The 23,635-nt window shown below is 41.4% G+C and overlaps 1 protein-coding gene across 1 annotated transcript; it reads right to left on the reverse strand.

Moving 5' to 3' along the window:
• Positions 1-1,637: 1,637 nt before the first annotated feature.
• On the reverse strand, positions 1,638-21,663 carry LOC115583468 (arf-GAP with GTPase, ANK repeat and PH domain-containing protein 1-like). Its single transcript, XM_030420349.1, has 20 exons — positions 20,753-21,663; positions 18,971-20,210; positions 13,830-13,888; positions 13,650-13,737; positions 13,371-13,456; positions 13,099-13,240; positions 12,883-13,017; positions 12,646-12,767; positions 12,275-12,436; positions 11,311-11,394; positions 10,927-11,031; positions 10,666-10,825; positions 9,874-10,002; positions 9,643-9,780; positions 9,430-9,489; positions 8,912-9,063; positions 7,120-7,210; positions 5,055-5,277; positions 3,759-4,062; positions 1,638-3,324 (listed from the first exon to the last, which is right to left on the reverse strand). The coding sequence occupies exons 2-20, from the start codon at positions 20,124-20,126 to the stop codon at positions 3,079-3,081; spliced, it is 3,642 nt and encodes a 1,213-aa protein (XP_030276209.1). The 5' UTR covers positions 20,127-20,210; positions 20,753-21,663; the 3' UTR covers positions 1,638-3,078.
• Between the last annotated feature and the right edge of the window lie 1,972 nt (positions 21,664-23,635).

A 23,635-nucleotide genomic window follows, 5' to 3' on the forward strand; every position in this document is an offset into this window, starting at 1 on the left:
GTTTATTGTATTACTGTATAGCAGTGCAATGCTCTACCCACTCAAGGGGAGCTTGCATCATCTGAAAGGCACTGCAGCACACTAATTATTAAACTGTAAGTCGATCAGATCAAAGACTTCATCGTGTCAAATATTGTGGCCTGGATCCAGCCTTATGCTGAAGATCCCCCTGTTTCGCCTTTGAATGACATTAACTATTTAACAGTGTAAAGTAAAGTATCAAAGGAATTGCCAAGCTCAGATCTAAAGATCAGCGTGTATGAAAGCAAAATGTGATTGGCATCCACGATCAGACATACAGTACACTGCCATGTGGTCCTCTAGAACGTATCCTCAGTGGTAAAGCATTCATTTTTGTCCTTATTTAGTCCCTCTCCTCCGTCCCAGTCCTCCTGGCACACATTCATGAATCTCCTTTTAAGATTATCATGAGGATTTCACTTTTAATAGCTGAGTGGACAAACAGGCAGAGGAGGGACAAGGAGAAACAAAGCTTATGAGAATTACTCTAAAAGAAGTCCAACATGGCCTTCATTGGTTAATGTGGTTTGGATTGGATGAAAATAGATAAATACCATCAGCAGATAAACTGACACCACAGCTGTGCTTTGCTGTTTTGTTTACAGTCTAGATTATTAAAGAGTTGCCTTTAATAAACCTGAGTAACACATTAAAAAAAAAATAATAAGTTTATTTATTTTTTATGTTGAGTCAGGTTTTGTATTTAAAATGCATCTTCAAGAGCCATAGTGACAGCTGGAAACTGTATGTTGATGAATAAATACATGAGGGAAACTTATTGAAGAGTTTACAGGCTGACGCAACACATTCCAAGCATATGATGTGCGGTGCACCCACTTTAAACTTGGTGATGCATAAAGCTCCATTTAGCTAACACCAATACATTAATTTTGTCTAAGGTTTGAATTTATGAATTCACAAGGTCCATCTTTTATAACAACAACATCATTACTGCTGATGAGTTCTCTCTATTTTCCGTGTATATTTTCTTTCCTTTCACGACTTCCAGGGCCATATGCCACGAGAACACTCTGCTTGGAGACAGTTTTGTAGGTATGAAGATGCTGTATTGTGTTTATAATGTTCACTAACCTAATATTTTTGTTACTTCAATACAGTTTAAACACCAGCATCTATAGATCTCAAATGTTCCCACAATGGATCAATTCTTAAGTTGCCCTCAGATATTGTTATTTTCTTCCTCTTCTTTTTTTTTACATCACTTTTGTCTCCATATGTGTTTGCTTTGTTAAATCACTGTACAACTGTAAAATCCAAGAAACTGAACCATCTCAGGGATGATACTGTGGTATAAAAATGAGTCCATGACTTCGACCTAGAAAGAACTAGGTCAGAGTCAGTAGGGACCTTTAACAAGAACTGGTTTGATCCAGAAGATCTCATGTTCAAATGGTAGCTGAGTGTTAAGTGATGGCCACTGGGTCCACCTGTCCAGAAAACAGCTCTGAGTCATCTGCAGCCGGATGTACTGGGTTATGCACCTAGACCGTGTGATGTTCCTGCCTGCTGACGTCTCCCTCGTTAGTAGTTGGCTTTCGTTATTTTTGACACAACTGGCCTCTTTGAGCCCGAACAGAACAAAACAGACAACTTGGAACAGCAGTTTGGGCAGTAGCCTTAGTGTATTGATAATGAATGCTCTATGAGTCATTGCATGAGTAAAAAAATACAAATGGAGAGAGATGCTTACATCACAGACATGTACACTCAGCGGCGTCTTCAGATTAACATAAAAATACATACAGTACTGCAGGAGGGTCGCTCTTATGCCTTTTTTAAAATATTAAATTGGGCAACATTCCTCTATTTCATGTTGATTTTCAGCCACTTACAAATATAATCATAGTCATTCGAAAGGCCCAGTTTTATAGATCAGAACCTGTTCCAAGTTTTAATCTATTAAACTATTAATTAGTCACAGCAGGAATAATATTAGTTAAGTAAAAAATGAAAAACGCCTCGACAGTCCACCAAAACTGCATCATCTAAAAAGAACACACGTTAGTGCCGGAACATAATGAACTAAACCATCAGTTTTTGTATACATTCAATCAAAATCAAGGCGTTTACACATCTAGTATTACACTGGCCTTGATGATGAGCTGCTGCTGGAGTCATAATGCACACATCATGTACAGTGTTTATGTCACGCACAGTGATACAAACATAACATAGAAATCTCAGTCTTGGATGTCAAAGAGTTAATCGGGTGGTTATTAAAGGAAAAACCAAAACCAAGACGCTGCACAGCAAATCTCTGAACAGCTACGAGTAACCCTTTGAGTTTTATACACAGAACCGACTGTACAAGTCATACAATGACAATCTCAGAAATCAAGCACTTCTTAAACTTTTATAATTATAATATTTTTATCAATGCATTTCTATACAGTTATTTTGATTATCTTTAAAACAGCATATCTTTTTCAGCCACTGTAAAGGTTTTTCTTTTTTTCTTTTTTTTTTTCAACTCACACAACTTTTAACTTTTATGCACTGAAAGACCGTCCGGCTGTGTTGACAGTCACACAGCACTCTAAATTTAAAACTGACATTCACTGTCAATGAAGGTAAGAAGTGTGGATGTGTGTTTAATGTTGGAATTTTCAAGCAGGGACGGACTTAAAAATAGAGACGTCCATCTTTGATATCGTAAACTTATTGCAGTTCTTTACTTCTGGGCTCTAAATGCTCAGATAAGCTCGTTTGAGGCCGAAGGCAAATTTTGATTCTTAACTGAGAGGAGAGTAAAGTTGTATATTGACTGCATGATGAAATATGACTCATACCAGCTGGTACACAGTGCAATACATTCCTACTGAATCATTTTCCTTCATCTTACTGTAGAAAGTGTTGTCAGAAAATTTCTCTTTTTGTTTTAATTAAATCTTTTCGAGCAGGCATGCCCTTTCAAACCTCGGGGGAGTGCAACATCTGGCAACATGTTCATCAGTCCTGCTGTTCATGTGTGACTGGCACAGCAAAGCGACAAGCTCTCTCTAAGACACACACACACTCTACCACGCCACATTTCGATTACGAAATGGCTCTTCTTGACGTGCTGTAACTCAAGCTGGTGGTGCCGCTCTTGTGCGAGATCTTCAGTGTCGTGGCAACTGTCAGGCTCGGTGTCATGGCTGCCGCGAAGCCGACCGTGGTGGCTGGCTCGTTTGGGCATCCGTGCTGGAGCAAGATGTCAACACACTCCTGGCTGCCAGCATTGCGAGCCAGAACCAGAGCCGTCTGCCCCTGAGCGTCCCGGTATCGAACGTCACAGCCATACTGAAGAGAAAGTAAATAGAAAAAACGACAATAGATTATGTAATTACCCCACATTCAGCATTTTAAGGAAGTCTTGTTTTATGTGGCATAAATTTCAACTTTGTCCTGACAGGGCTGTCTTAAATTTTCCAAACAAGGTGTGACTCAGTGAGCTTTAGTGCCTTTCACACATAGATCAACCTTGAATGGTCTGCTGAGTCATCGGTTTCCCCCCTCTCTGTTTTTTTGCTGAGGGCACCACTCAGAGGGTTCCTGAAGGGTAACATTTATTGTTTTGCTCCATGGTTTGTTGTGGAACAATATCTTACATAATCTAACACCTTGTCAATGCTCTACCATCACTGCAACATTATCTCTGCTTGTCTGCGTTGCACTTCTTGAATCTGATCATCCATACAAAGTGATTAATGTGCCAGAGCTGGAGGTAAACACACCCAAACCAGAAGCTGCGTCATCACCACATCAGCCTGCTGACAGGCAGCGTGCAGGGCAGAGCCGGGCAGTCGCAGCGCTAAGATCGACCTGGAGGAGAGCGCCAGGCTGAGGGGGGCGTTAATGTCCTCCTTAGTGCAGTGGGCCAAAAGGAGCAGCAGCTTGGGGAGGTTGTGTTCCATCACTGCCAAGAGAAGACGGCCGGATAGCGTGATGTCTGGGCCCTCGCCAGGAGTTGGAGGAGGCAACGGTGCCACAAACAGTTTTTGCTCATATTTGGCCCTGATCCACGACTCCCGTTCCTCACTGAAGAAGCAAATCGAAATTAGGAAATGTTGAATAGTCAGTGAGACACATTTACATTTACAGCCTCTTGTCTTTCTGTCGTTAAAGAATTTCATTTTTTATCTACTGAAAATTGTTCACTCAGACACATTATTTAGTCTGCAGCTTATACATACATAGTGTAAAACATTAACGATGCCCTCCACAAATGTATGAGGCAAACAAAAAAACATTGACAAAAAGTACCACATTAAAATCCTTGAAGGAGACCTTCTATGCTTTTTCCCTTTCATCCTTTGCTTGTGTGTGTGCTTGAGTGTTTTGTAGCCTATAGGTTCTTGTGCATGTTAAAGATCTTGAGGGTTAAAAAGGTCAAAGTCTGCACCAACAGAAGCTCCTCTCTCCTACAGAAAACACTGCTCCTGAAACGCCTCTTCAGTAGTCCTGCCTTTAATTCTGTGGCTTTGTGACATCACACTACATCACCCTTCCATATATTTGCATAATTAATGCCTACCAAAATATTTAAAATTAACTAAGCAAAGCTGCTCTGTTGTCGTTAGTGCGAGCTGACCAATCACAGCAGAGGGGGAATAAAGTGCCGCAGCACTGGACAGCATGAGAAAACTGATTTTTTTTTAGCATTAAAGCATGTAAACCTATTCTAGTAGTAACCCAAAATAAAATAATTAACTTGAAAATTTGCACAATATGTCTCCTTTAAAATGGCACCTACTCTTTCTCCATCGTTAGAAATTCCAGAATATATCAATATGCAATTATTTTTCATTTCACAAGTTAAACTGCTGGACAGATGTCCCGCCTCTTAAAATCAGGTTTTCAGTGAGCACAGAGACAATTTATACTTTCAGCAGATGAATGTAAAAACAGCTGCTAGAGTGAAAGTCTGCAGATGAATAATTCCAAACAGTGAAGCTCAAACATTCGACTGAAGGAACAAGAAAAAACACATTTTTGAAAGGAGGGGGACTTTAAACCGAAGCTGTCTTTACCGTGAAGCATCAGGTGCCGGTTTACGGCGGCCCAATGTGCGTGCCTCCCATATGCTGTTCACCATGTGGTTGCCGATAGCACTGAGAACCAGCGTGAGCTCCCGTGGCAGATCATCAAGGTCCAGTGAGCGCACACGCGACAGGTGGGTCCCCAAGTTTCTGTGGATCCCTGAACACTCTATGCATATGAGAGCTCCCAGGTTCAGACTGGCCCAGGTTGGATCTGGGAGAGAACACAATAAATTAGGCTGCCGCCCAGACCGTGTGTATGGTTGATAGATTTTGTCCATTTAGGTATGCCAGTTTGGCAAAGTCATGCCAGAGGAGTGTCTGCGAAACCCTGTTTGGAAGAGTTTTAAAGCAATTCGCTTAAATCTTTAGCCAGAAAGCCAAACAATATTTCCCCTGTAGCTCTGCCCCTTTAAAATGTTCAAACATTAGAAGAATTTTCAGCATTTGATCTATTTTAGTTTAGTTTAGTGATATCTCAGACACTGACATTAATTATAAAATATATTATTAATTTTGCTTACTGAAAACTAAGGTTCATCATTAATGTGCTTTGCAGCTAATCGCTCCGGTGTTGGACTGAAACCGAACATGTCAAATCTTTGTACATCCCTCCCTAATTGGCTCGTTTACCTTGTGATAAACAATGTAGAATTTGTTTTGGCTTTGAGGATATTTTTCCTCACTAAAGTGAAAACAAGTTATTTCAACGGCAGGAGGGCAACAGATGAGGATTCAGAAAAGATTGAGTAAAGCATTTGGGCATCAAGTTTCATCCAAGTCAGCAGGTTCATCCAACTTGTCTTGAGAATGCCGCCAATATGAAAACAACAATACTGACAAATAAAATAAATTGCCTTCTGCATTAATGTTCACACAAACACACAAGCACAAAGAAAAAAACATAAAATAAAGATTGTCATGGATTTTTTCATACTTGCAGAGTTTCTTACGTGTACAGTAAGGTTAGTTATTAACTCCATTTGTGATACCACCATTTTGTGATTACACAACAACATCTGAACTGAGAACAAGTACCTGCATCCTAAAATACAGTATGTTAAATGTACAAATAATCTAAAGGTAGTCTTCTTTGGACAGTGAGGAAAACTCATTCTCAATCTGAATTGCCTGATTTTGTATCTTTCCAAGTGGTCAATTTCAAATGATTGGTCAGGTTTGCTAAAGTGGTGTGGTAATGTGGCAGCCCAGGATATAATGTAAGCAGTTAACGTTCCTGCAAACAACAGATACATCCAGGGCTAACATTTGTGACATGTCACATTCATATAAGTGACTTTCATATCAGGGGGAGGAGGAGGAGGAGGAGGAGGAGGAGGAGGAGGCAACGGTGGCGTCACTACAGGCCAACAAGGCTGCCAAACGGCCGACTGCTGCTCGAGTCACACCAATGCATATTTTTAAGAATAGGGATAGTTTAGGCCGTTTGTGAGGCAACAAAAACAGGTGATTTTTAAAGAGACCTGCAGACATTTCCAGCCATTTTTCTGGCGACCAAAACCAGCTATTTTTCCTAGGAAGGTGGATAATTTCCATCTGTGATCGTTGCCACCAAAACAGGTATTTAAAAACAGACCAAGATGTGCTTCTAACTCTAACCAAGTGTATTTTGTGCCTAAACCTAAGTAGAGCATAAACAGAGTGTTGTGACAAGAGGGAATTTCAAACATAAAGTTGCAACACAAAGAAACTTCCAGTTTTTACTTATCTGTGGTTTAGCTGAAACAGCCCTAGTTAACATTTTTTCTGGCAATTAGGTTGAATGTGGGAACCTCAAGTGCTTTAACTTCACTTCCTCATTCTTCACAGATTATTGCCCCGACCACAAATGTAACCACTCTAAAAAAGCATGGACAACCTGTTTGATTCATATCAACATCACCGACTCTGTAAATGTAAAAAATAAAAAATAATTAAATCGCAATAAGCAAATGAAATAAAAGTGCTTGGACTGGTGACACATGCAGGGTTTATATGAGACAAGATAGGTAACCCAGATATGAACATGCAGGAGAACAGCTTCTATGTCACTTACTTGGAGCATCGCAGTCAACACAGAAGTTGTTGCCCTTTGCGTTGCGGATTGCCTGCAGAGCGACCGCCTCACTCTGGCTGTTCTTGCGAGCCTGTGGAAGACACACAGTATATGGTTATAAAAAGAGGAACAACCGTTAGCCAGTCCTCAGAGATATAAGCTCTGCAACTGCTCTCATTATTAATAACGATGATTATAATTTCCAAGAAGAAGAAGAAGAAGAAGGCTATTATCATTATTATGACCATTTACAGCAGTAAAATTATTGGTATTGGCCTAAAATGACATCCACTTCTCATAACATTAATAAAGAAATGCATCATGGAATAAAAGTAATTATTGAGAATCATTATATCAGTGGCAATCACCATTTTTGTAAAAGATTGAACTAATTCCACACGACTGAGGACACGACTCCCCACTCAGGAGCAGAAAACGAGCACAGCCCATTAGTAGACAGGACCGCATACAGTTCTGGAGATGGGGTGGGTTTTGGTAATGGCCAATCTAATTAGCTGCCCTCATCCCTTTTAAAAGCCACAGCAGTAACAGTTTTCTAATGGGCTGAGTAGAGTCCACGCCAGATTCTCCTAAGAGAGAAATGTTCTCCGCCAGGAGTCTCAAGGTGCAAATACACAGCACACAAATATGATTATAAGGCCCTCTGAATGTACTTCCAACGGCATATAATGTCTCCTGTAAATTTAATACGGGATAATAAATGTGTTTCCCAATTACTATATGCTGCTCATATTGTGCTTACTAAAATAATAACATAAGACATTTTGATACACTGTAGGCATCATTTTCGGTAAAGGAATATTAAGTTTAAGCAGTTTAAACGTCTAAAACATTAGTTTTGATTTCCCAGAGGAAACTTAAATCTTTGTTGGAGCTCAGATTACGTCCTGCGCACATATCCTGTACCGAACATCTCTGTAATATATAAATCATCTCGTCATAAAAGCAGTTCTTTTCTGTGTGTGTGTGCGCCTCTTCCAACAAAAGCCTTAAGAATCGTCCTTTAGGCTTATGGGAAGAGCTGGTCTCATCAGATGGAAACAAAGACACAATTTCATGGCAGCATGAGCTGCGCCACCTTATCTGCATAAACACAACCTCAGGTGTATGACTCTGCCATTCTCAATGTGAGTAGGACCACACATCACGCTAACAAAGACGCATGGCAAAATGGCAATTTAGCTGCATTTGCAACTCTGCTTGCTTTGTGGCTGCACGAAAACAGAGCCTGAAATGTTTTGCAGGAGTAAATGTGAGAACATTGTGTCAGAGTAGTCATAATATTTTGTCAGCTGTCTATTAAATTATTGCTTAAGTGGGACGCGTAACACAACCGCTTCACGCATGAGGAGAGAATATGTTTAAAAGACACAGATGCAGTACTTTATTACCCCAAATAAATACTAAACATGATGCATCTGCATATTTAAAGTTGGAGTGGATGTGAAGAAATCTGTGAAAAACTTCACCAACATATTTTAATCACATTAAATACTGGATTGTAAAGTATTTTTATGGATCCATGTTAAAAAATATCCTTTAAATCAGTAATGGATACAGAAATAATGATTGAAAGAATTACAGAAGCAAATAAAAAGCATGGTATAACATGTGGAGGTGAAATAGGTACAAAATGAGAAGTTAAGATCCCAGTATGTACACAGTTAATGCAGTTAATTAACAACAATTAGAGAATAAAGAAATAAGAATTATCGTTGCATTAACTCTGTCTGCATCGGGAGTGCACTGTTTGCCTGTTCTCCATTCTTGCCTTGTTTTTGCTGCTCTCACACAGCTGCAGGCTGGCCAGGATCTGGCTCTCAATGGCTTGGACCCACGAGTCCCTCTCCTCCACACTCTGGGCTTCAAAGTGCCAAGTCTGGCCAGTGCTTGACACAACGAGGAAGTCAAAGTTATCCTCATCTGGCACAAAAACACATAAAAAATTATTCAAATGTAGAATATTTCAGCAATAGCTTGTAAAAAAAACTGTTTAAGTGTGCATGCATCATTGCAGATAAGCATCCATGTCGGTGACCAGGTCATTAACAAATCCTGTTGTGTGAACTGTTGAACTGTAGCCAAAACTCTGACCTACATGCTAAAATGAACATACATGTAGGTGAAATTAGTTTCATCTATGGATAGAATATCAATCAAGCATTTGTATTAAATCCATTCTACAACAAAAGCTTAATACAATTAAATGTCCTTGTGACAGGAAAGAAAAGCAAAACAAGCGTGTGCAGAGGGCCAGTCACTGTTTGAAGGATGTCAGATCAACATTACCTGTCTTGCTTACGTTTCTTAAGCTACCAAAGCTTTTAAGTTTCCACATTTTGCGCTTGGCTGCATGAGAAGATAGAAAATGTCAAAGAGAAGCCAAAGAGAAAATAATAAATGTTGAAATAAAATCTTGTGTAAATTTATAAAATGTTACTTCACGGCTGTTTAAATGCTGAATATTAAAAAAAAAACACATTTTGAGTTCTTGGCGTTTACCATCTGCTTGGCCAAGGGTTGCGTCTCCTTTCTGGTTCATGCTCTTCTTCCTGCGATGCTTCTTCCTGTCTGTCAGCGGGGATGAGGAGCCTACATCTTTGGTGGAGGAGGAGCTAGACACGCCTTCAACTGCAGAGTCTGGACACAAGAACGGAAGAAAAAAAAAACGCCTTGAAATAAATGTATCAGGTACAAAATTTGTTTGCACAAATCAATCTGCCCTTTACTCACCAACACTTTGAGCGTGGTTGGACAGTGTAGAGGGACACCGCTGGACCCCTCTGTTACCCCTCAGGAACAGAGCACCACCCAGCCCTTCCATTTCCTCCACTTGCAGGAGGCTGCTGGCACTTACAGGGACTAAAGAGACCACAGCAGGCATGCACTTAATAAAAGATGAATTGAGACAAAGATCAAATGAAAAAAAAAAAGATTCTAATTCTGTTTGAACACCAGCAAAATAAAAGAGTGCAACTGACGACGTTCAGAAATCTTTCACACACTCTTTGTGAAATCCCTGATGGTGTCGTTCTTCTGTTGCATCTTTTCTTGGATTTTGAAATCACATGCAATTTTATTATTCCTACCTGCCGTCGAGTTTGATCACAAAGAGCCATACAATCCAAAGAACAGTGCATTCCTTTCATCATTGTTATCTATTCATTTTACCATTGAAGCTCATTCCTATTAAAGGTGCAATACGTAAGAAGTGGCCACCTGCTGTTTGTTAGTGAGCCCAGCTAGTCATGCAGCCAGCAGTCCAGATGAAACATACAACATTTATCTGACACTTGTAATTACTAGACATGTTTTACATAAGAAACACATGATGCTCTTGAATTATATGATGCAGCACTATACAACTAATCTACCCAGGGCTTTTAATTGAAGAGGACTACATTTAGACTTTGATATTTCCCCTTTTTCTTATGTATAGGATCAAACCACTGGTTTTAGTTTAATGTACAGATTTAGGAAAATGATTTGGTTCAGGATAAAAAAAAAAGAAGTGTATTCTTTCACCTGGGCTGATACCTTCAGGTCCTGGCACATCTTTAACCCGTCCATTGAGGCCGACTGGAAGGCCGCAGGTGGGTACAGCGCGAGGCGGTCTCTTTCCAGGCACCTTCACTGTCACTCGCAGCAGGTCCATCTCTTTCCCCGGGGCATTCAGCATGTAGTCCTGCCAAGCCAAACATCAGCCGTTACCACCAACCACTAGCTGTCAGCTCTGCTTTCAGCAGCACAATGCTTCAAAAGCACTCCGTCAACACACTGACTCACATTGACACTGGAGTGATAGGACAGAATGCCGTCGTTGGACAGCGTGACATACTTCTTCTTCCACTCTTTGTTGAGCGAGTTCCCACTGCGTTTCAGCAAGATGCCCTGACGGAGGTGACAAAAAACCGAAGACTGAGAATTTATGTCCGACGTCTTGTGTGTCCATCTCACAGATTTCGGCAGCATGACAACTGCTGGCTGCCAGAAACACCCACAATCCTATTCATCAGGCCAATATGGGGGATCACAACACATCATCGCTCTGCATGATGGAACAGCCTTCACACATTTGATATCAAGTGACTGCTGTTGTGATGTCCTCGGCAGAAGGTCATGAAATGCATCATATTTGTTTCTGTTCAGCATCTGCATTCTGTTTCTTACCTGTTTGATGGGAATAGAGCGTCCACTGCCCATATCGCCCTTACACTCTGCACTCCTTCTGTTTGAGTCACTGCCTCTCCGGCCCTGGACAGACATGAGAAATATAATTTAGAGCTCATTAAGTATGGAAGTTTTTCTTATTATACTATGTGCATTTCATCACAAAGCCATTCAAAGTATTTTGAAATGTGGGTGAGTTTCTGCTGACAGCAAAATCTGGCTTATAAATGTAACAGATATCTATAGAAATTAGTTTAATTTCAGTGCCACTGCTGCACTAATCAATATTTCTTGATTAACAATGTCCCTGTTCACCTCATCCAGTTTCATAGCCAAATCCCAAACCAAGTTATGGTAATTTCTAGGTCATAAATTACTTTTCTGAGAGGTTATTTGACAATTTGGTTTAGAAAAGGGCCTGTTCTGTGCATAATTTGGTTATCAAAACGTAAACATCAAAGAGGATGGAATAAACTGCTGAATAGCCAAAGGGATAATGGTAGCACACAAACTTCTTCAAGACAGAGTTGACAAAACATTTCATTGATTTATTCCAGCCAAGACAAACAACAAGCTTACTTTTTGGCCTGGTGGCCTCCATCAGAGCCATATTGGCTGACATGGCCAGAATTAATTGGTGAAATGGAGATTTGTCAACTCTGCCCAGAAGAAGTAAAACAAAAATGAAATGAAATAAACCTTGGACTCAGAGCAAAACATGGAAAATGTGCAATGTTCTTTTCCAAATCCTATCGACTTGTGTGCTGTTTACACTGGTTATACCTCCAGACCCTACTCTGTGAGCAACTGTCCACTATAATCGAATGATATTAGTCTTGTAAGTAAGTCTTGTTGATTTTAGCCACATCAAGTGTATAAAAAATACTGCTACCCAGTGTTTTTCTTGTCAAAATAAAAAAAAAAAAACAAAAGGGAAAGAGCAGAAAAACAAAAAGGTGTGTACCGCAAATCGCGAGGTGCGTCTCCGGGTGGTGCTCCGGACTGACCCGGGCGTGGCACTTTCCTGTTTTTCTCCTCTAGCCGCCCTGCCGATCTCTTTATGGCTGATCACAGGAGTGGAGGGAAGCGATGAGGAGTAATCACTGCTCTGACCACCATTACTGGCCTTAAGAGAGGAGAGAGCCGGAGCAGGCAATGAATGAAGTGATAATTGAGCAGTAAAGGGAGTTAATTAAGTTGGTTACAACAAAAATAGCAGGACAGGATGGCAGGAAGCCTAAAGTATACTCAGTGAGAAAAGGTACACTTAAATGCGACAACTTAGTACAGCTTTCTTCAGACAGTGTGGAACAGATGATCCAGTAAGTGTCTTACCTGTCCTGGGAAGACACCTGACACTGGGGTGGAACCTCCAGAGTGACTGGGAGAGTTGGGGAGAGACTTACAGGAAGCCAGCAGAGCAGCTTGCTTCTTGGCTGCCATGATCTTCTGAGCAGCTGTTGAACAAAATCCAAAACATTTGCCCTAAATAAGACACATAATCCTCATATTTCTGCAACTACTGCAGCACAGTCCTTAGTTTTCTGGTCCAGCTCTGAGAGGGACACATACCATCAGTGAAGACTCGGTTCACGTTGAGGCCGTACGTTGCACAGGTTTCATAGTAAGTGCAGCGCCGCACATCTGAGCAGAGCTGTCTGGCCCTGGCATCATCAATTACTCTGGGGTTGGTGCTGCTGATCTTATCTGGGAAAAGCACAACAAAAGTCCACCTCTGCAAACATTTGAAATCAAAGCACACATTGTGTGCGTGAGGGAGGGACTTACCCTGAGTGCCGACTACTACGAAAGGAATCTCAGAAACAGGCCGGTGGACAGCGAGCTGGTGGTAGATTTTGTAAACTTCCTGGAAGCTGGACTCATTTTCCAAACTGAAGACCAGGATAACTGCATCTACCCAACTTGCAAACTGAAGAGAAACGGAGGAGGAGAAAAGTAGCACCCAGAATAATCAGGAGGAAGATGACAGTAAGGCACTTAATTAAATCAAATTTAAATTACAATCCACTTTTACCAAATTCAATCAGTTTCCAACCCACCTGAGCACCTGGGAGCTCTGTCTCCTCTCTGATTATCATCAGGTGGCTTTGTCCATCAACCAGGACATCCTTAATGTACTGGCGCCCTGTAAAAGCACAGTATGAACATGTAAGCATACCCTGGCTCTGGTCATGAATGATCTTAATATCATACATAGCCAGTATGAATGTTATCAAAGTGGATGAGCATTACATTCTACAGTATTCCATCTAGTGCCACTATGCACTGACATTGTTACAATAACAAAACTTCTGTATTTGAGGACATGTGCCACCAACCTTCGGCATTCTCCAGCTGCAGGTAACTTCCTGTCAAGTGTCTGTGGACCAGAGCTGACTTTCCGCTACACAGACCTCCCAAAACACCCTACAGAGCACAACACACATACACACATCGAGAAGATGAATTTAGCACTAATTCCATTAAACAGTTTGTCAAAGTATTGTCTTAATGCCTACCAGGTGAAGCTCTTGTATAGGTTGGCTCATGGGCCACTCTTGACTGCTGGTGCACACAGCTGAAGGCAAAAAAAAAATTAGGTTTGATTAATAAAATGTTCAAAATAGGCTCAGTGCAGTAATGATTGGATGTATTGGTAATATGATGCTCATTATACAGTATAAATAAGCTCAGGCTTAACTTGAGTCTTCAGAGACAGAACACTGAAGGCATTTTGAATGAAATAGTCCATATTGCCAGACAAGGCAGTACATATATAGCTCTGGTGGGCTGAGCTGTCATTATGTCCCAGTACTCTGTATCGAGCCGTAATAGAAGTTGATGTCATGAAACTGTTGTGTGGGCAGTAGAGGTAAAACTGTGGGGGAAAAGGCATTTTAAACCTTATTTTGGTGCAAAATCGCTAAATTGTTGGGCATTTTCTTTATCAGATTTGACTGGTGATTCGATTAATACAGTTTTTACATCCAGATGACCATTAAAAGTGAAGCTCTGACTCTTTCCCATTCTAAACGAAGGGGGCTTGGTCTTGTTAGCCTGAAATAACTGCCAGGGGGCATTGCCAAGATGGCTGCCGAGTGGCAAGATTTGCCTAAAAGGAATTTGGCTAAACTAAACAAGACTTAGACCTATTTCTGTAAATGCACGAAGAAGAAGTTGATATCAGATCAAGTTATAAAACAAGCCTGTTTCTTGCCGTGTTCCTTTAAAAGAGTGATTGCTGCCTGCTGGCCAGGTTTCCTCCACCTGCCTGCGGACACACTGAGCAGTATCAAGTGTGTCCAAGCTTCCCCACTGGGAGCAGGGAGGCTGCAGCTCCCAGACACCAAGCACCCAGAAAATTCAATCAAGTGTATAAATGTGCAAGTCTGCGTGAGTTAGAGAGCATGCCAGATATCTTTAGTTTACCCTAACATTATCAGACACGCCATGTTTTTACATTATATTACGGTCACCCTGCGAAAAACCTCCTAACAAGTCATTTATTCTTTAATTCAGCTCTAAAAATGTATCAATCTTAAGAAAGAAAGAAAGAAAGAATTCAGCCAGCTGTGGGGAGGTAATTCATCTTATTTCCAGAGCAGTTTCCCTCATTTCATGAATTTTATAGAAGTCAGTGTCGACTGAAGCAAGACAGATCTGCCACTTAGAGCTCTGTGGTATTAAGAAGGTGAGACCTGATTCGAAAACACTTCTTAAAGGAGCAGATTTGCAACAGAACAAGTCAAACGACATCAAATATAAATAGTGTGTTAATACAGAATGTTTGCTCTGAGCTTTTACTGTCTGTTATTGAGTCAGCCAGAGTTTTAATACTCAAGCAGCGATCTGCCTTATCCAGTATTGTTATGTTACATTGACTATCATTTCTAAAATATTCCATAAATAGAACAAACAGCAGTGGGAAAGGTGAAACTATTGTGCTGGTGTGTTTTTTTTTTCTCGTAAGAAAAACAAGTCTTGAGGGCTGAAATGTGAAGATGGATGTTTTTATACTGAATGATCAATGGAGGGATTCTGGTTACTTTAATGCGCAGCCTCATTTTGTATCAGACAAAAAGGAAATGGCTCTGTGAGACATGATAGAAGATAACCGCTGATAAGTGACTCATCTGGTTACAGAACATCGTGTTTAGGTTGAGGCAGATGTCAGTGTCTCCTGAGATGAGCAAACTCATCCCTCTGTCAGTTCTTCAGAGTCTTTGAATCACATCAGAAATTAACTGAATCCAACGAGGACATAAAAGACAAAAGCTTATATTCAAACTGAGAGGAGTATAGTGTGTCTAATGCAAATGAACTCGCTGTGAAAGCCTCCGCTTTGACATCGCAAAGATGATCTATCACCATTTATTATATGTTTAACAACTCAAATAGACCAGTGCCTGTGTTGGTTTTCTTTGGTTTCAGTGATAAGAAAATCCGCTCTGCAGTGACACTATGATGACTGAGTGTTAATATTAAAAAACCTGTATTATGCTCCAAGTGTCACAATGAGAAATAGTGGCGCAGTTGTGGCCAAATAAATCTACGTCACAGCTTAACTGTGATCATAATGATCCTCCAGCAGTGTGGGTTGATTGTGTGGCAGTCGGTTGAGTAAGTAATGCTTTATGAGATGTGGCTGATATTCTAAAATTAGACTTAACTAAATGATATGACACAAAAATTCATAAAGGCAGCACAGATTACAAAACTTAGCTGCATGTGTTCCTCGAGTCATCGTGTGGGAGTTACAGCACTGTTGCAGATGTTTGAATTACTCTTATTCTTCCGATTCCACACCTCAAACTCTCAAATTTAACTCCGAGGTGCTCCGCGCTCTATAAAAAATGTCAGTCACACGTCACCTTCCCCTCCTCTCTCATATTCAGTCACAATGTTTTGCAGCGATGAAATGATTCAGCCGGTGCATCATTATAGCACACCTCCACCAGGGTCAGGGTTGAGGATAACGAGAATCTTCAAACGAGGCAGAATAAGACAGAAAAGTTCAAAGATGCCAAGGAAATGATAGATACAAAGAATTCCCTAAAACAAGTTGATTTTTTTTAATGATGTTACTTGCAATACTTTCCGACAGCGAGATAGTTTTTTTCTTTTCTTTTTACATTTTAACGGTTTGACTTGCTGACTGAGGTTGCACTTAACATTCAGGTTAGAGTGCCTGAGCTCTAACCTCAGTAGAATTACAGCAAAGGTGCCTCTGTGAGTGGACGCTCAATAAAACACACACACACACAGCCATGAAGGACACCGCACACATTTGCAGATATGAGGCTGAATAGAAAAAAGACAAATGATAAACACACACACACACACACACACACACACTCTCTCTGAATGTCGGGTCACGTTGTGTTCGGGCGGAGCCACCCCGTTGTGCGCTTCTCACAGGGACACAGATTCTAACTTTAAACCCCCTCATCCCCATCTTTGGGCAATCCCCACACCCTCCCCACCCCTCCACACTCTCCCCTCTATCAATGGCGTCACACCACAGACCAAACAGCATCTCTCACGGCTTGCTGTTGCCATGGCAACTCCATTTTCCAGAAGCCTCCAGCCCGGGTCTCTATACAATAAATGGTCTCTCATGGATACAGCGACGTGTGTGAGAGGCACAGAGACACGATGTCCACCTGCGAGGCTGAAAATAAGCCAGCATGTGTCTGTACACATTTGGATCATGGGGACAAACAATTTCGGAATTAAATGTAATCGATAATGCTCATCTATTGCCAGAAAACTGACATGATATGCTGAAATTACAGGTTCAACACGACTCAACACTTGAACACAATATAGCATCGGCGAATGAATAGGCTCCATTTGAAGGCTGATTAACTCCATGCACAGAGCAGGAAGTAGCAGGTCTCCGCTCCCCTCACTCCTCCGATGAACACAGCTCTGTGTATCCCCAACCTTAATTATTCATGTCCCACTTACTACAGACAAATTATTCAGAGCTTACTCCAATGCCACACTCTCTGTCATTTTCTTTAGAATATATCAATAAAGATTAAAGATTGATAAAGTTGCATAATTTCCTTTATCTTAAATAGAGAAGTCTGAATATTTCATTAGGTGTTTCCATAGTTTTTGACAGGGCTGAAACTCGTTTCTATTTGTTTTGGGAGTGTCAGGATTTTGGGAATTCCTCATAACATACATTAGTAAAAGTGCTGAGACAGATCAGGAGATGTCACGCTTTCCACTGTTAGAACAGAGGCTCTTCAACTGAAGCTGATGAAGAACAACTTGTACTGTGTTTTAAAGCTTTATCTGCAACATTAATGATGTTAAAGATTCTATTCATGGCTGGTTTTAGCTTAGTTGTATGTGTCATATTTTTATATTTATTTTTTATATACAGGTAAACAACATCCTTTTCATTTCTCTACCAGAAGTCTTGGAGGCCCAAGGAAGATGATTAAATTGGCTTTTATATACTTTCTTTAGTAAATCTAGTGATCATCGTGGGGCTGTAACGATAGCCCTCATTGTCAGTTAATCTGCCGTGTCCAGTTGATGATGCTATCAGAAAACAGCAAATGTGGCCATGACAGTTTTCCTCCAGTGTGACCTCTTCAAAAAGCTCATTCTCTCCTAGCTGTGGTCCAAAACTCCCAAATGCTGAGAATTACTAAATGAGGTATTTGGGTATTTATTTTATTGAAAAGTAAAGTATAAAGCGATAATCACAGTCGTCCATTATCTTTCTTGCCTGATCGAATAATCAGCTAATTGTTTCAGCTCTCGATCATTAATAAACCTGAGTTATGGTCCACCCTTGTGTGCCTGACAGAGTGAAATCTGACAGTTAACAAGGTAAAAGCCACATAACTGTTTGAAACATGCGTCTCTTTTAACAACTCAACCTTTATTACATTATACCTACCATATTAATATCAATGATGTCATTTTATTTTTCAAAGTTTGCTCAGTTATTACTTTCTTCAGCTATGATAGAAGACACTTCCTATGTTTTTTTCTTAAGGCCTGTGTTGATTTTCAGTAAGTTAGATAAGATTGTCACCATATGATCGCCACATTTCACCTTTTGTCAGATACACTGACAGTATCTCCACATCCCCAACAGATCCCTCAAAGGCATGAAAGGTAACGCAGACCTGATCTCAGGCAAGCTTTCATTCAGCTGGAGTTAAACCAAACATGTTCATACAGAGAGTGTTAAACGATCTGAGGAAACAACAGCAGCTTATTCCAACAGAAAATTACCACAGAAGACACTTTTAGTGCTATAAACAAATTCAAAATCTATCTGGCAGGAAAATAAGCATTATAAAGTCAGGCTGATGATTGAAAAACACAACTGTGTTTAAGTAAAGCATTAGAGCATCATTGGGACTAAATGTGGTCCACACAGCTCCAGAGAGGGCGATGTAAGTGACACTAACTGTGTGATCCTGCAATGAAGATGCTCTTTATAGTTGCTTAAATATCCATCCAAGTGGGCCCTCTGTATTGTTATTTTCCCCTTTTATTTTGTTAGGTCTGTGCAGCACTGTGGGGTTAAAAATCAACAACAATGAAAATGTATGAAATATAACCAAATTAAATATCAAGCCTGTCATAAAGTTCTGTGTCCAGATGCAGCGGATGCACGAGGCCTTACCTTCCTCTTCACTCGAGCCTCTTTCCACAGCTGGATAGAGGGGGGGTGTAGTGTTGGCACTGGGTGCTGCAGCTGCACTTTTGGTGAAAATGCCACTGATGAACTTCAGCATCTTTCGGTCGCGAGGAGGAGCTCGCTGGATTGTTCCTCCCGGGCCCTCCTTCCCCTTCTTCAGGTCCTCAGAGGGGGAATGTAGGTCACTGTTGTCCAAGGTACGACTTGTACCTTTCCTTTGAGGCCTGGACACATCGGTGGCAGGAGGTGTAGGGAAGGAAACAGATACCGTCTTAAACCTCTCCCCCTGAGGGCTGTCCCTAGTCATGATGCCTGAAAATCCTCCACTCATGGGAGCTCCGGGGCGGATGAGCGTGCCCCTGCCGTCGCTATCGGCCCAGGACGCCCTGTAAGGCCCCAGAGTTGTAGCTGCCATTAAGGGGGACTGGTCCCCCATACGGTTATCCCTCCGATCCAAAGTCTTAGCAGAGTGATACAGGCTTGTGTTGGTCTCTCTGAGTTCCCTCCAGCACGCCGAGTTGCCTCCTGTGTGGGACCTCATCATGACTTCAGGACGCTGGCTGACCTGCGGCGGGATGGAAAAAGGGAGGCTACAACGTGAGCGGCTGCTCAGGTCCGCTCCATTTTCACCCTTCAGGAACAGCATGGGGGGCTCTCTGTAGAGCTCCGTCTTTGGGCGCAAGGCTTCTGAGCGAGGCCCCTCTCGGCGCACCGTTCCCTCAGAGGTAGTCCCTCCATAGACTTTGACCATCTGCCTGACAGGTGCATGTACAAAAGAAGTGTCTTTGCTTTTACCGACTGATAGAATGTCTTTTTGGTGTCCATGAGTTTCTCTCCTGTCAGGCTTCCCCCAGCTCTCAACGGGGCTGCCATATTTGACCTGTTCCACCTCTTCTTCCACCTGTGTGTTTTCTTTCTCCAGCACTTGAGTACATACAGGTCCTTCATCCTTTTCAGGGGCATAGCTCAGCTCCCTCTCCTCCTCCACCTCCTCCTCCTCCTTCTTAGGGCTCCCTTCCCCCTCTGGAAGAGCCTCCCTCTGGTTCCCTGCTACATCCTCCTCTGGCACAGCCTCAACCTTCACCAGAGTGAGGGAAATGAGGTAGGTGGTGCGTCTCTGTGGGTTGGCTGCCTTGCTCATCGGGACAGCAGACTTCAGCACAGTGGCACCTGCTCTCTGACCTAGCCAGACCTGCCCACCTCAGTCATGGCAACCGGGACGAGACTGAAGCAGAGGAGAGAGAAAATCTCAGATCAAACAGAGCTATCTGATCAAGCCCTCTGGAGCTGATTGTGTCTGATATCAGGGCCGTGCACCTGACAGGAACCTCAGCTTCCTTTTAAAATAAAGACATGAGGACTCGCTGGGAAAAAAAATTAGGGATGCTTCGAATTGCAAATTTCAGAATATATTTAAAAGGGTGGCCCAGTGGTGAAACAAGTCTAGACTGTTTTTTTTTATGCCTCCATTAATCCTCCTCAATGCACACTGCTACTACTGGTCTCTACCACTGATTCATTCATAATCCTCCCCTCTCTTTGCTTTGCTTACCTTCTGTAACTCACCTAATCTGCACAAATCTGACAAGCAGACACGCTGATAGATACAAGGAAACATTTCTCTTTACTGTGTTCATGTCTCAGCCTGGATTATGCAACAGTCAGTACATTCGCTTGATCCTTTTCTTGACTAGGACTTCAAACGAATATTGACCGAATAATGCCACATTACCACAGTATGTGTCTCGTCTTTCGCTCATATCATACCTTCATTTTCCCCTGAAGAATATCCATTGCACACCCTTGTTCATCTGATTTGATGAAGAATTTATCTCGCCATCAGATTACCATTCCTATCAAACGACACATCAAACAAGGCTGAAAAGAAAAAAAGGAGCTCCGGCTCATGAGTCCAAGAGAAAAAAACAGGTGAAAGGGAACAGGCTGTAAAAACATCAAAATGGAAATCATTCACTTGTCACGAAGCGTCTGGCAGCTGGAGCCTCCGTTCGACAATGTCATGCATAAAATTATGTATGCACGGTGTGAGGGTCACTGGGAGATGCTGAAAAACATCTGTTGTTATGTCCCCAGAATTTTTTCTTTTAAAAAAGAGAGATAAGTCGCCGGATTTTTGCAGCCCAAGCAACGCTTCCTTGTGCCTGTATCCCTCTGGAGAGCAGCTCCTCTCGTTCACCGCATCCTCTCCTCCGAGTGCCTCATCCAATTAGCAAGTCAATAAAATGTGTCTGTGAGGCAGAGGAAGCCCACCAGCTCACCACAGCCCCTCCTCCTTTTTTTTCCCTCCTCTTCTCGCTGCCACAGAGCCTTGCAGCCCCCCTGCTAGCCCGCCGTTAGCCTGCTGCACACCCTGCTCCACACTGGATCCAGCCCCGGCAAACAGGATGGGGATGAGTGGCTCGCAGTGAGGTAATGGTGGACGACGAGGTGGTCCTTGCCCACGTTCATCGGGTTTTTATCTGTGCCGACACAACAAAAGAGGCAGGAGGGAGAAAGAAAAAAAGCCTCAGCGCTGCTCCTGCCAGTGCATCTGCTTCGGTCTCCAGCTCTTTCTCTCCTCCTCAGAGCGATTTATGGGCAGCTCCTGCTCTCTCTCCCTGCTTCACTGTCAGTCCCCTCAGTGGCAGAAAGTGAGGATGCACAGGAGGGAAAGATGTCTATGGATCAATGCAGCGGGACATAAAGTAGAGGGAGAACAAAAATGTGCAGCAAGGGAAACTGAATTATGTAGCATGTAATTAAACTCCATCCGTAGGAAACTGAAGATACTAATTTGGGTGCGCAGGTGACGCTGCAGGAAAGAAGAGGAACATAAAAAGGGAGATAGAAGGAGAAAATGTGTGTTGTGAAAACAAACCATAAAAGAAAACATTCTCCCATCACTGCACAATCTCTCTTCAGGAGGAAGCCACTTCATCTCCCCCCTCTGCTCGACTCCCCGTCATTAACCTGTCAACAGTTTCTTGAAAAAAAAAAAGATTAAAAAATCTAGTTAATTTGCATTTTTCTTTGTCACTCAGCTAAACACGAGGTTCCTGATCCTCTATCAGTGAATCAGATATTTGAAGCTATCAAAACACAGCAATTACAGCTCAATAAGATTAAGCTGTGAACCTCTCAGGGTGAATGCAAAAATAGATGCTGTTGTAAATATCTAATTTGGAATACATAAAGATTGCGTGCACACGTTAATATTTCACATGGCCTATTTAGGTCAGAAAAAATGTAACAAATAATGTTTCAGATGTCAAGGTTTGTAGCTCAGCAGGGTGAAGATACTGAACTGAAAAGATCCTTCTTTGAGTAACATGTCAAAACAGCTGAAGCTGGAGTTTTACTGTTGTCAAATGCTAGTGGATAATTTCACTGCTTCCAGGATGAGTTTGACATTTTGGGTCACTGTCACCATTTTCATGTCTATAAGCTAAGAATGTAGCCGGAACCAGCTGCCAGTTAGCTTAGCTTAGCATAAAGAGGGGAAACGGAAGAACAACGAACTTTGTTATTTCTACACTTCCTCTTTTGTACAAATTAAATCAGGAGTTAGCTGAGAAATAGTATGTTTCTTAAACTTTAGTGGTGCTGGCATCCACTCTTTATGCTAAACTAAGCCAAGCTAACAGCTACTAGCTCCAGATACACATTTAGTGTAAAATAGTGTCACTCCGCCTCTCTAACTCCCAGCAAGGAAGCTAACAAACAAATAACCCATAATGTCGACAGCTAGCTGCCTCATCCCCTCCTTGTTTCCAGTCTTCATGCTATAATAGGTAAGTTAATGAGCTGCCTGGGTAGCTTCATATTTACTTTACAGAAAATTAAAAGTGATACCAATAGGAATATTACCCAAAATGTTGAAATATTCCCTCAACTTACACGCAGCCTCTGTCACTTAAAGCTACACTATTCAACTTTTTTACAGGCCTACAACATGAAAGAGACAGGGCTCCTGATACGTGAAATAGCAGTTTCGAGGTGCTTTAGATGTAGACCTGCTTTAAAGCTACATGTTAACATTTGTTTTTGTTAAAAAACGGGTTTGTATTTTGAACACTGTACCAAAAAAAAGTCCAACACACACAACAAACATCAGGGTTGGTGATAAATACTTGTTTCCAAACTATATGGATGTTTTTTTCTGATAAGGACAGGGTGAAAGAGTTACATAGTGAACCTTTAAAGTCTCAAGCTAGGCCTCGCTAGTTAGCATGCTCACTTCAATAGATATCTCTTCAACACAATACAAACACATCTTCCACATTACGTCAAACAGTTTTTTCTTCACATTCTGTTGATGATTAGTTAATTTTTGAATGTTTTGAACTAAAACTCTTACTTATTGTACCTTTTAAATTAGTTTTTTGTATTGGTTTATTCATGAGACAACAAATCATTTAAAGGGCAGCTAATTTACTACCACGTAAATATATATAAAAAAAAATATATATATATATACCCATGTTAATATTAAATATGTCTGTTTTAAGTTTGAAAAAACAACCTGTAGTGATGTCATCAGGGATTGGACTTTAGACATTTTTGTGAGAGTGTTTACGAGACAGGAAGGGTCTAACAAAAAGACACTATCGATTTCCATTTTGTGAAACACATTAGCAATTTGCTTGGATT

This window comes from Sparus aurata, chromosome 6 (genome assembly GCF_900880675.1).
Source record: "Sparus aurata chromosome 6, fSpaAur1.1, whole genome shotgun sequence".
In the NCBI taxonomy this organism is placed as follows: Eukaryota; Metazoa; Chordata; class Actinopteri; order Spariformes; family Sparidae; genus Sparus; species Sparus aurata.